Raw genomic sequence first — 13,660 nt, 5'->3', positions numbered from 1 at the left:
GGAGGGTGCTGAGGGTGTCTTGTCACTGACCTGCAGGTGCCCATTGGTGTGAGCAGCCTGGAGGCTATGGACAGTACTGGGAGGCAGACAGACTTCTGGGGGGGAAACAGGGTGGGTCCCCAGTGAAGCCCCACCTTCAGGCCAGTAAAGGCCTGAAGCCTGGCGGCCAGACTGCCAGTCCTGCAGACCAGACTGGGAACTTGTGGTGCCTTTTCTGGACCCGCCCATGGTTGTCCATGGATCAGTTGACATGTGCTTCGTCCCCTCTGAGGCCCATAAAAGCCCCAGGTTCAGCCAGAGCAGAGAGGATGGAGAGATGATGGGGTGGTCACCTTCAGAGAAGGGCTACCTTGTCTGCTGAGAAGAGGATGGATCAACCAGAAACAGAGAGGAACTACCCTCTCTACTAAGTGCTCAACACTTGACAGGTCGACCTGTCGACAGAGAGGACCTACCCACTGCGGGTCTCATCTGAGCAGTTCTAACACTCAATAAAGCTCCTCTTCATCTTGCTCACCCTCCACTTGTCTGGATACCTCATTCTTCCTAGATAGAGGACGAGAACTTTGGCAGGATGCTACCAGCCACAGAGGTTTCTGATCAGAAAAGCAACACTCTGAAGATCCCATAACAGAACTACGATATTGCCTCCAAAGCATTATTTACCAGTTCTCATACTATTTGAAATGTTATATATCACCCAAATCCTCAGGATATACATTTATGTGCATCTATGTTTGCATATTTATATATATCTTTACAATTTCTACAAATTAATAAGAAAAATAATCCTTAAGAAAAATATGATCAAAGAAAATGGACAGTAATAGGTATAACATTTTCATAATTCTTTATTTTTTAGAATTATTTTGTTCTTCACATATATTAAGACTTTCTTCTAATTTTTAATATTTTTACTATTATTTATAAGGACCCATGAATTCTCCCTTGCATTAATTCATTGAAGAGAAGATTTGCCAGCTATGTTCTAGGCATAGTTCTAAGATTATAGGGGACAAACATTTTTCACTTTCTAAAGTCTTCCTTACACATAAATACTTCTTCATAAAGATAAACCCAAGGAGATTCATTACACAACTCTAAGTGGCTCTATTTTCAGGTTATCAATGTGCTGATTTTAGACAAATTGTGATTGTTCTAGTTCGTCGAGCACTCCAGATATGTTTATACTTTTTTATAAAACGGTGAATAATGTAAAGGAATTTTTGGTTGGAAAATAATACAAATAGAAAAAAGTAAAATTTTTTAAATTAGGTTTTCACAAATCGTTCCGACTCTCATTTTGCCTTTGTGTAGTACATGAATTATTTCAAACAGCTAAACTACTAATTAGTAGATATCAAGGAAATGTTAATATAATACTATAGGATTCGCCCTGATTTAACAAGAATTATTGGAAAAATAAGCAAAGCAATTGTAACCCAGAAGCTTTCAAACATATGTTTGGATTTACCCCACAACCTTAACTTCTTTGTCACTTTTCTTTACTCCACCCAGATTCCCAGTTAAATATTTTCAGTTGACATCTATTCTGAGATTAGTATTAGGTCCATAATTCTGCTTTTTTTCATTTTCATTATGCTACAATAGGAGAGGTAAATATTACCTTACAGTTATACCTCACTGATGACAGTGGACTTGACTGTTTTTCTATTGGGCTTTTGTACTGTTTCTCATCAGAGGCCTGTTTTTTTACATTGTTATGACCAAAGTTCATCTTTTTTTCATCAGTAACTATGAGGCTTGCTTTTAATTTTTATTTACTCACATTAATATAAACCACTGCATTGATCTTATGTTTACAGATTAATTAATGATCTGTGCCAAACTTATGTTTGAAATTGGGAACAGAATTTTAATTCAAACATTTGAAAGATAAGATTTTACAAGGACCTGACTTTTATATATCTGATAAAGAAATATTTTCATCCAAAACCAACTGCTAGTAATTCTGTGCCTCTTTTCCACAGAAGAGAATGTTTAAATTTCATCAAATGAAACATATTTTTGAAATACTTGATAAAATGAGATGCCTGCGAAAACGTTCTACAGTGTCATTCTTGGGAGTTCTTGTCATTTTTCTCCTTTTTATGAACTTGTACATTGAAGATAGCTATGTTCTGGTAAGTTTTGGAGGTTAATTGTCTTTTCTTCAAAATAAGGCATAAGTCAAACAAGAAATAGTCCCACTGTAACCTAACTTCAGTCTCAAGCTATTGGAGAAGACTTAGTTTGAGCAAAATTATAACATGTATATTGTCTATTTTTTATATTAACCATACATCAACATTACACTTGTATTGAATTATTTTCCAATATTTTAATGCTGTTTAGTTTGTGCTCCAAGTGTGTACATATAATTACAAATAAGTTAGCTATCATCACTACGCAGAATTAATATTATGTGGAACCATTAAGATTTTGGGTTTTCCATTTGAAATGTATAGAATGAACAAAATCTGCTTAGAAAGTATTACTCCTTGCTTCCTCTACTTTTCTATATTATCACTGAAATTTTCAAAATTCCATTGTCTAATTAACAATGCTTTTTAATTGTGCTATTTGTATAAGTAATATTTTATTACAATGTGTAATATCTTATTTGGATTTTGAATAGACCTAGATGGCCACTCTGTTTTATATTTATACCCACTGAAAATATCTCAAGAGATAAAGATATTGATGTGTAAATTATTCAGTAGTTAGCATGAGATGCCAAATATTGGTAGGTGATTACATATGAATACATTTTTTTAGGGAAAATATGACAATATGCAAAAGGGCTTTTTCTGACTAATTATGAAAGATTAATGTACTAGTTTTGACTTTTTTTCTTAATGTTATTGTCACATCATTTCATGTCTGATAAGATTAATATAGACATTATTGCTATTCACTTTTTCTATCTTAATGGAGCCTAAAATACCTGTCCTAATTTGTATGTTATTATTAATATTTATAGATTTCAGAAAATCAAAACCTGATTACAGTTTACATATTTCAGAAATCAAAACCTTTACAACTAACAGGAACTAAAAAGTGATTTTCACATGCAAAAATGCTGAGAGTTTAAATTAGTGTCTTAAAAGAGACAGAGTATTTCCAAAAAAAAAAAAAAAGAAAAAAAAAAAACTTTAGATGATTTATTAACTATTGTTTGCCAGATACTATGCTATATCCTATGATCCAACCATATTTTTTGGTTGGTACAGATATTCTTAAGAAGTCCTCTGTAAAACATCTTGCATCCTTTAGCTCTGTTCTTTGATGGTGAAATTGTGCCAGAATCCTAGATTTTGACTTTGCCTAGGCTTTTTGTCTTCAAATAGCGGTTCTGATGTTGTGGACCCTTTGTGTTTCTCTACACATTCGATGCACAATGGTTGAAATCACCAAAGATTAAACAGGATTTGAGTAGGCATCATTTAGGCAAACTTAGCAAATAGGAGAAACATACTAACGTTATGCTTTTTTGAATATTTTTAAAACCTATTAGTTATATGAGATATAATAAGTACAACAGAACAAGGCCCATGTGTTCTTGCTATTTTTTTCTTAAGATAATGAAAGATCACAAGTTCACTAGAGATTCTCTTGATTAATGATTCAATTTTATAATAAAAATATATTTTTGATTCTGTGTCTACAGGTAGAAGTAAATAAAATCTTGTAAATCAAACACATGTTATTGGTTGGAGGCTTGCTATGTTCAATGACTCATTGAATTTAAAAGGCAGTTTCCAGTGCAATTTTAATCTTTCACTTTCAACAAACCCAAAGGACCATTGAATGTGCAAAACGCCCTTGTGTCTTTTGAAATAGAACCTGTTTAAATTCACTGTAAAATGAGTAAGAAGTAGTAGAGTATATGTCAATTAGAAACTAAAATGCTATTTTCCTGTTTTGCAAATTTTTACAGTGCTATCTAAACATTGGTCCTAGCCATCAAATGTAGATAGTATGATTTAATGAAGTAGCTCTTCCACTAAAGCTACTTTCTCAATGAAATTTCTCTGATTATATTAGGAATATATCTACTCAAATTTGCAAATCAGTCCAGGTGCAGAAAACAGATTGCTTCTTAGCTTTTAAAAGTTATTATTTTAAAATACTTACAAAAGTTGGAAAAAATGAGTTAAAATGATTGCTAAATTCCAGCACTCATCCCTTGTTCTACGTTTGATGATAGTATTTTTATTATTTAACAATTTACTATTTACTGACTGATGTTTTTTAACCAAATTGCATTTTAGCTGAATTTTGCTTCAAGACTATAAATTGAAAACTTTTTCAATGATTAATATTAAAGTGCATTATAATTATTCTTCTAAAATTGAATAATATCCATGGGAAACTGGCCTCCTCCAAGAATATAATGCAATTTCTTTTTAACACATCTCCCTTTTGATCTTTTACCTGTGTTTATTTCATTTTTTCATAAAATTATCTGAACTCATTTTTCTTCTTTCTTCCCGATTATCACAATTTGCTAATAAAAATATGCAATTTGCTAAGCACAGACATTAGTAGATCTTTCTTTTTTGTCTTCCTTTTTAAACACTGGGAAATAATACTTCTAACTTGGAGATATCAGGTGGATAGTTAGAACTAGCAAGGTCTCTGGAGTTAGTTAACACATTCTATTCTCCTCTTTTTGTTAGAAAATCCATTTGTGGCCTGAAACCCTAGGCATATTAGCAGTTTAGCTTATTTGCTTATGTATTAGAGATATATGTGCCTTTAAGTGAAAAAGGAAGCTGTGCTTAGTGTAAGAGACAAACACCGTTACAAGGCAAACTAAGTAGAAGAGACGCTGCATGCCCAATCAACTTAGCCTCTTGGCTGTGAACATCTTCAAAGTAGCCACAAGGGTATATATTTAGTCTGTAGCTAGTTCATTGAATTGCATTCCCTTCCAGAAAATGATTGTCATAAAGCCTTGTCTTATTACTGAGAAATATACTACAGCATAGTAGCTACAGAAAGAAGGTATCCAGGGAGACCCTGACTGTTCAGGTAGATGCCTCTGGAAAGCAGCCAACAAGGCTGACTCAGGTAAAAGTTGCATTATTTATTTATGCTGAAAAGTGAAAAAAGCTTGTTCTTGAGAATTTAATAAAGTGATTTCATATAAGTTCCATTTCTTTTTATATTCTGTTATGTCCTTAAATCAGGCTGAATGCACTCCATCTTATAACACAAAATTTCTAGATTTTATGTGTTCAGGATAGAATTTTTAAAGAGATATTCAATATCCTGCACCTACTTTAGAATGTAACATCAACTAAGAACAGAATGGTAAAATGAATTTAGTGCTGTAAGTACTGTACTTTTTATAGAAATTTCTTCCAGGCATTATTAATTATGTACACCACTACATTACTATTAAAATAATTGATACTAAACTGAGTCACTAGTTACTTTTTGGCAGTTCTAAATTTTTTATTTTAAACTTTAATGATGTTTTATAGGTTTGCAGGTAGACACCAATGAAAATATTTATGTATAAAGAACTTAAAATAATCAGAATTCAGTGGATAGTCAATTAGTATATTTCTAAGTAATTTAGAATCTAAGGTTTAATCTCAAGTACTTTGAAAATTTATGGCTTTTACCCACGGCATTGTGTAAAAGCCACACAAAGTCACACTTTTACACATTGTGAACTTTATAAAGGACTAAAGTATTTCTTGGTCCAAATTATCAGAGGCAGTATAAAATAGAGAAATACACTATTAAATACCCAATTTAGATTTATAAACATAACTGGATATACAGAAAAGATATTCAGAATGAATCTTGATTTAGTAAGGACCATATTGGAAGCCTCTAGTTAAGATCCCTACTTTCAGTTTTCATTCGAAGAATAGTCACGTCTGGCCATAGATTTGAAAGTTTCAATTAGTCATCTTTTTCACTGGCACTTGAGATTGATGCGAAGTATTGAATGTTTTCATTGTAAAACTTATATTGAGCTTTGTCTAATTTTTTAGAACAAGGCTTTAGTTAACATTTTGACCACAGGAAAAAAAAAATAGCAGGACCAAAGTTATTTAATCCATTTACTTTCTCTATAGTCTTAATAGCTAGCACATGCCTAGCTTGACTTTCTATACTGAATAAAATAAATCCACATAAGGCCAGGTGCACTGGCTCACACCTACAATCCCAGCACTTTGGGAGGCCGAGGTGAGTGGATCACTTGAGGTCAGGAGATTGAGACCAGCCTGGCCAACATGACGAAACGTAGTCTCTACTAAAAAATACTAAAATTAGCTGGGCATTGTGGTGTGTGCCTGTAATCCCAGCTACTTGGGAGACTGAGGCAGGAGAATGGCTTGAACCCAGGAGGCGGAGGCTGCAGTGAGTCGAGATCATGCCACTGCACTCCAGCCTGGGCAACAGATCCAGACTCCATCTCAAAAAAAAATTGATTAAAATAAATGAATAAAACCACATAGTAGAGTGCACATTTTGAAAAAAAAAAAAAAGAGAGAGAGAGAGAGAGACAAACATTTCTTTCTAATTAGGTTGTTCTCAAACGTATTCTACCAATTCTAGTAAATCACATACGAGTCAAACAGTCATTTTCCTAATAGTGTATGACTAATAAAGGCTTGATCAAATGATGATTAGATAATTAAAATTTACCATTTAGCTTATATCAAAGAAGGGCAATTAATGGGTAAAGGACATATTTTAATCTGAATATGAATATGTTTTCTTGACTATAAACCTTCCTGAAGATTTAATGACATGCAAAATCCAACACCAAATAAATAAAGTGGATCTAAAATATGAAAAGATTGGGCATTACATCCAATAGAATCTCTCTCACACACACACACACACAAACTATCATGAGAAATATTAGTCCTGGATCTCTACACGTTACCTTAATTTGGTGCAAATGTGTCCTATTTGAGGTTACTTTAGGACATATGAAAAAAATTACTGCCATATCACCCATAACTAGCTCTTCTCAACAGATAGATAGTAGTCACATAAGTGACTTATTTAATAAAGTATCCAAAATGCAAATGTTATGTCCACTACTGCATCTTCCTAATCATTCCTATAGTTTCATAATCATGGAGACACTGTGATCTTTTTATCTGAGAGTGCTTGAAGAAGAGTAAGTCAGGCAATATGGTAGGAAATAGCCTTAGAGTAAACTATAAAATAGGTTACTGTCAATTTTGAGATCCCTAAATGATTGTCAAAAATTTGAAAAGTAGCATAATGGCAGTGGGAGTTTTCATGTAGCAATTCTTTTTTTTAATAGATTGCCATTATTAATGTGTCCTGTAGAAAAACAAGTGTAATTGTATATACAGTAAAATAGGCAAGAGAGCTACTGGAGCAGAACCTCCAGGTAAAAAATGAGGTGAGTGATGATGAGCTATAGCTTATGATGTCAGTAATTGAGATTTATATAACCCTGCATACTATATATTATAGTCACACATTTATTGTGTAAAAAAGAAACTTTATTTAATCCATGACCATCTATTATTTATGTATTTTTCTTGCCTCTTTCTTGGCATTTAGGAAGGAGACAAACAACTTATAAGGGAAACATCCACACATCAACTGAATTCAGAACGCTATGTTCATACTTTTAAGGATTTGTCTAATTTCTCAGGAGCCATAAATGTCACCTATCGCTACCTAGCTGCCACACCTTTACAAAGAAAGCGTAAGTATCCTTAAACATTTAAATAAAGAATACAAAAAATATTTTGCATTAAAATAATAATAATTTGTTTCACATGTATAGTAAAAAGGCTTAAGGGCTTTACTCATATAATAAATTATTTGGAGAAAACTTCAGTGTTTCTTCATGAATTGCCAACTACTATACTCACTGACCCAGTACCCTTAATAACAAAAAAATTAAATAAAATGCCTAATCATGCGTCTTTTGAGATTTTGTTGTAGGATGTTATAGAGTGACTAGAAAAAAATCAATTTACTTTAAAATTTAGAAGGTAACTTTTAAAAATTGCTATGTTCATATTGCTACGTTTTCTAACCTCTAACAGTTTGGTTTTATGACTTGTCGCAACATTTTAATTAATGAAACTCAGTGTTTTCGTTTCCTAGGTCTGCCATAACGAATTACCACAAAGTGACTGGCTTTAAAAAAAGAGCAATGTATTCTCTCATGGTTCTGGAAGCCAGAGGTTGAAATCAAGGTGCTGGCAGGGCCCCTCTTCCTCCCTCCAAAAATTCTAAGAGAGAATCCTCACCTCTTTCAGCTTCTGGTGGCTTCGCTTCTGGTAATCTTTGGCTTTGCAGCATCACTCCAATTCCTGCCTCCATCATCAGTGGCCTTCTCTTTGTCTTTCTGTGTCTTTTCCTCTTTTATAAAGACACAAGTTACTGATTTTAGGGTCCACATCTAAATCCAGAATTATTGCATCTCAAGATCCTTAACTAATTATAGCTGCAAAGATCAAATTTACTAATAAAGTTACATTCTGAGATTCCAGGTAGACATGAATTTTTGGAGGAAACTATTGAACACACTACAATCTGGTAAAAATATATATATATATTTGGAGCCAAGAAATGACATACTACATTTCTAACACACCATAGCTTACAAAAAGTACCATTATCTAATTAGCATACCACTAAGAAAGTATAAGCACTACCAATTTTAATTATAACGCTATTGATTGCAGTATGCAGCCTGATTTTTAAATGTTTCAATGCGTAAAATATAAATCTTAGGCTGGGTTTAGGTGGCTCATGCCTGTAATCCCAGCACTTTGGGAGGCCAAGGAAAGTGAATCACTTGAGACCAGGAGTTCAAGACCAGCCTGGCCAACATAGTGAAACCCCTTCTTTACTAAAAATACAAAAATTAGCTGGGCATGATCGTGTACACCTGTAATTCCAGCTACTCGGGAGGCTGAGGAGGCCGAAACACCAGAATCGCCTGAACCTGGGAGGTGGAACTACGTTACAGCCTGGGCGACAGAGCGAGACTCCATTTCAAAAAAACAAAAACAAAAACCATGAATCTTAGAATAAAATATAGTGCTATCATGATTTTAATAAATTATGTGGAGACCACAAAAATTGGCCTCTCTTTTAAGACTTGTTTATGTGAGCATATTTGTTATCACTAGGTTGAGGAAATTGTTAAATTAATTTAGATTTCTTTAGATCTCATTTCCTTTCATTCTACCATTTGAAATGTCTACTGTTCTTAGGCTTCTTTCTAATTGTCTAAGACTGCCATTCATTTTTCATCTCTGTTACACCACCTTGGCTTGAACATTACTGATTTCCCTTTCCCGTGCTAAATTTACCAATGTTTATTGGCACACATGCCAACTGCTTTCTACCAGAAGCAATGTAACACAGAGGATAAAAGAGTGGGACAGTTTGAATCCTGACACAACATCACCTACTAAGTGTACCACTTTGCATGAGTCACATCATCTCACCATGACCTAGTGTCCTCATCTGTAAAGCAGAATGATGGTAATAGCAAACCTACCCCAAAAGACAATTTTGAACATTTAAGATGCATATTACAGATAAAATGCCCAAACTCCTGCCTCTTATGTAGACAGTATTTCATAAGCATTGACTATTATTATTAATGAAGTTTGGTGGCTTCAAGTTTAACGGTACTAGATAACATATTGTGTTTCAATAGAATTCTGAGTTGTAAGCCAAGGTATTTAAATGAAATGTGTAAATCACAACCTCTCTGATGAACTAGTAAGAATTCTTTTTTTGAATGGGACTTTTTTCAGTATCATACAAACCACATTATACAGGTGCCTGTATTAAAACAATGATCTTGTTGTATATAGATTTCCCCATTTTCTAAATAGTGGCTTAGAAATGTTATTCAATTCTGATTCATATGAGAATGAGCTTTAAAAAATTTTTCAATAGACTTCTAACCCTTCTCAGAGGCGAGCTGTCTTTATTCTCTAAATATATCTAATTCCTAATTTTAGATTTTAAATGTCTGAATAAAAATTTATTCAAGCAACATTACTATAAAATGTGTTTCAAAAATTTTTTTAAGTGATGCTTGTGTCTTGGAACAATGTAGCATTAAAGTTTTTTGAATGTGTCTTATAATATTGTTTGCTTTCTAATTAATATACTAAGTGCATTTCAGGATAAAATTGTGAAGTCCAATTATGAAGTCTAGTACAAGATAATGAGAGCAAAAAAAAAAAACTGAAAATATGTGAGGTGTTCTGTAAAAAATTTAAAGATGATTGAAAGACTTACCCTTATTTTTATTTTGTATCATTTGAAACTAGTTTGTCAGCCTTAACTGTGAATACTCTTCTCTTTTTGCAAAAGAGAAAAAGCATTTTATTTACTTTATTTTTAAAAGGAACTTGCATGCTATCTAAATACATGTCTACCTTCTCTAGTGGGCGTATATAAGGATAATTAAGCTGCAGAACACTTAAAACCATTTCATTTTACAATTTCATCAATAAATGTTCACAGTAATAGGACTCATACATTATTATGCTTAAGATGCTATTTATTTTTCATAGAAAATATAAATTATGTACCAAGCACTTACAGCCTTTATATATTTAGCTTATTACTTTAATCATAAAATGTTCTGTGCATAGTCATTTACTATATTTACTTAATACATAATAAGTAGCAAGTCTAAGGAATAAATATCTTCTCTCTTTTTCTTTTTCTGTATTTCTAGTTCACATTTGTACTCTTTCTGAATTCTTTTTGCAGGGTATCTTACAATTGGACTTTCTTCAGTAAAGCGAAAAAAAGGAAACTATTTACTTGAGACAATTAAGTCAATTTTTGAGCAGTCCAGTTACGAAGAACTGAAGGAAATTTCAGTGGTGGTTCACCTAGCAGACTTTAATTCTTCCTGGCGTGATGCCATGGTCCAGGATATTACACAGAAATTTGCGCACCATATTATTGCAGGAAGATTAATGGTTATACATGCCCCAGAGGAGTATTACCCAATCCTGGATGGCCTTAAAAGAAATTACAATGATCCAGAAGATAGAGTCAAATTTCGTTCAAAGCAAAATGTAGATTATGCTTTTCTGCTTAATTTTTGTGCCAATACTTCTGACTATTATGTAATGCTTGAAGATGATGTTCGATGTTCAAAAAATTTCTTAACTGCCATCAAGAAAGTCATTGCATCCCTAGAAGGAACTTACTGGGTAACTCTTGAATTCTCTAAGCTTGGCTACATTGGTAAACTCTATCATTCTCATGATCTCCCACGTTTGGCACATTTTTTATTAATGTTTTATCAAGAAATGCCTTGTGATTGGCTATTGACTCATTTCCGGGGTCTGTTGGCTCAGAAAAATGTGATCCGTTTTAAACCATCTCTCTTTCAGCACATGGGCTATTATTCATCATACAAAGGGACAGAGAATAAGCTAAAGGATGATGATTTTGAAGAGGAGTCATTTGACATTCCTGATAACCCCCCTGCAAGTCTGTACACCAACATGAATGTGTTTGAAAATTATGAAGCAAGCAAGGCTTACAGTAGTGTTGACGAGTACTTTTGGGGGAAACCACCTTCAACAGGAGATGTTTTTGTGATTGTATTTGAAAATCCAATTATAATTAAAAAAATTAAAGTAAATACTGGAACAGAAGATCGACAAAATGATATTTTGCATCATGGAGCACTAGATGTTGGGGAAAACGTTATGCCTAGCAAACGAAGGAGACAATGTTCTACTTACTTAAGACTAGGAGAATTCAAAAATGGAAACTTTGAAATGTCAGGTGTGAATCAAAAAATTCCATTTGATATACATTGTATGAGGATATATGTCACCAAAACACAAAAGGAATGGCTAATTATTAGGAGTATTAGCATTTGGACTTCTTAGCCAATTAAATCAGTATGTTCAGTTTCTGAAACAGGTCTTCCTGTTTCCTTTTTTGCTACCGTTGTCATTTGGAGGGAAAGCAATGGATGGGATATGTTAAAAGAAACATTAATTACATTGGTAGTTTTCATTTATACACTGTTGACATAATTTTATTCTTAATACACACTTGTATTTATTTTAACGTCTGAAGTTGAATATAAGTCTATAGCTAATGCTATTTTCCTTTATATTTTTAAATGCTTTTAGTTTTTAAATTTCAACTGATTGTCAAAAGGGTAATATGAAAAATTTTAAATCAACAAATTAGTTTGTTGGATGATGGTTTTTGAAAATTAGTCATCAACTGTATATACTTCCTCAAGAATCGATAATTCATTATATCATCAGATAGCTTTTATTAAGCATCTGTGGGAATATACAGTTGGGTGGAATGATAATCTGGTTTTTTTGTGTGTGTAAACTTAGGTTTCCATTGACTTCTGTACATCTACAATGAATACCTCCTCATAGAAGTGGTGTCTTTACAACATATTTTTTGTGTAAGTGAGGCTATGGAAAAAGAAAAAAAAAAGACTTAAAAATATCTCTCCCCTGACCATTTATATGAAAGGGGACATTGTTCATTGTTTAAAAACATTTAATTGAGCACCTATTGTTGATAAATTTTCTGGGGGAAGCAGTCTTTTTCTAGTTTCCCTTTTGCAAAAAAAAAGAAAAGAATAGTTAAGCTCAATATTTTCAGGTTACATTAAGTACCCACATTTAATAGAATAAATTAGGGAAGGCCTATAGTAGTTAGCTCATTCGTACAGACATTTTCAGTATATGCAGAAAATTTTGGGAAATTGATTTTATACATTTTGTATTAAAATCCATGTGATTGAAATTATTGCGATTTATCATATACTTTGTTTGGAATTTAAATGGGTATATTATAAAGGACCATAGAAAGTAATTGACTTTTCTGGAATCAAAGATCTATTTCCTAGCAAGGCCAGAATGAGAGATCTGATATTCTGATAACCAGACAATGCTCTTTTTCTCGTATGATTTCTCCTGACACAGTTTATGCTTTCTGTGTTCTATTTGCTATGTGACTCTCAGATAATAAGTTATACCATCTGGAAATAGGTGGTACAATTCTTGCATAAATAATATTATCCTAAATAATGTCCTAAACGATACTTTTTTGGTATATGCACCCAAATAGTAAGCAAACTTGACTAAACTTGGAGAGTGTGTCTTTATAATGTGTCCATTAAAGTAATTCAGGACACCTTAGTGTGTCCTAAAGACATTGGTTTTCAGAATGTCCTGAGCTTGTTTCATCCTTTTTGTTTTTTAATGAACAGCAAAAACAGGGGTTTATTATAAAAGGAAATGGAAGGTGCTTCATATATGTTCAAGAAACTCAAGTACATGTTTATATAGATGACTCTGTGTGTTTGTGAGTGTGTGTGTGTTGGTGTGTGTGTGAAGGCTAGACTTTTGCTAGTAAGAAGGAATGAGAAAATCTTCCTGCTCTTCCTTTTCATACTGAAACACAGTCCTTAAGATTTACTAGTATGCTGTGGCCCAAACAACACTAGGATATTTTTATTTTATTCGTTCTCTACAAATAAATGAGAAACTCGGATAAAAAATGGAAATTTTTTCTTCATTTATAAACAGCTGTTGTATATTTTCTTTGTATCCAGCTACTAAAGTGTTAGAAGAAAAATGAACCTTTCATAGAAGTCTAAATA

The 13,660-nt window shown here is 32.9% G+C and overlaps 1 protein-coding gene across 8 annotated transcripts in view; it reads left to right on the top strand.

Annotated features, from left to right (window-relative positions):
• MGAT4C (MGAT4 family member C) overlaps positions 1–13,212 on the top strand; it is a 914,262-nt gene extending 901,050 nt beyond the window's left edge. For all 8 annotated transcript variants that reach the window (XM_074005926.1, XM_065524639.2, XM_045365671.3 and 5 more), the window contains 3 exons: positions 1,992–2,144; positions 7,573–7,720; positions 10,771–13,212. In XM_074005926.1, the coding sequence (XP_073862027.1) occupies positions 1,998–2,144; positions 7,573–7,720; positions 10,771–11,912 (1,437 nt within the window). In that variant the 5' untranslated portion in view covers positions 1,992–1,997 and the 3' untranslated portion in view covers positions 11,913–13,212. The remainder of the gene's footprint in view (positions 1–1,991; positions 2,145–7,572; positions 7,721–10,770) is intronic.
• The last annotated feature ends 448 nt before the right edge of the window (positions 13,213–13,660 follow it).

The sequence above is a fragment of the Macaca fascicularis genome, chromosome 11, assembly GCF_037993035.2.
Source record: "Macaca fascicularis isolate 582-1 chromosome 11, T2T-MFA8v1.1".
Lineage (NCBI taxonomy): Eukaryota > Metazoa > Chordata > Mammalia > Primates > Cercopithecidae > Macaca > Macaca fascicularis.
Note: the sequence above shows the minus strand (reverse complement) of the source record. Positions and strands in the feature narration are given on the sequence as shown.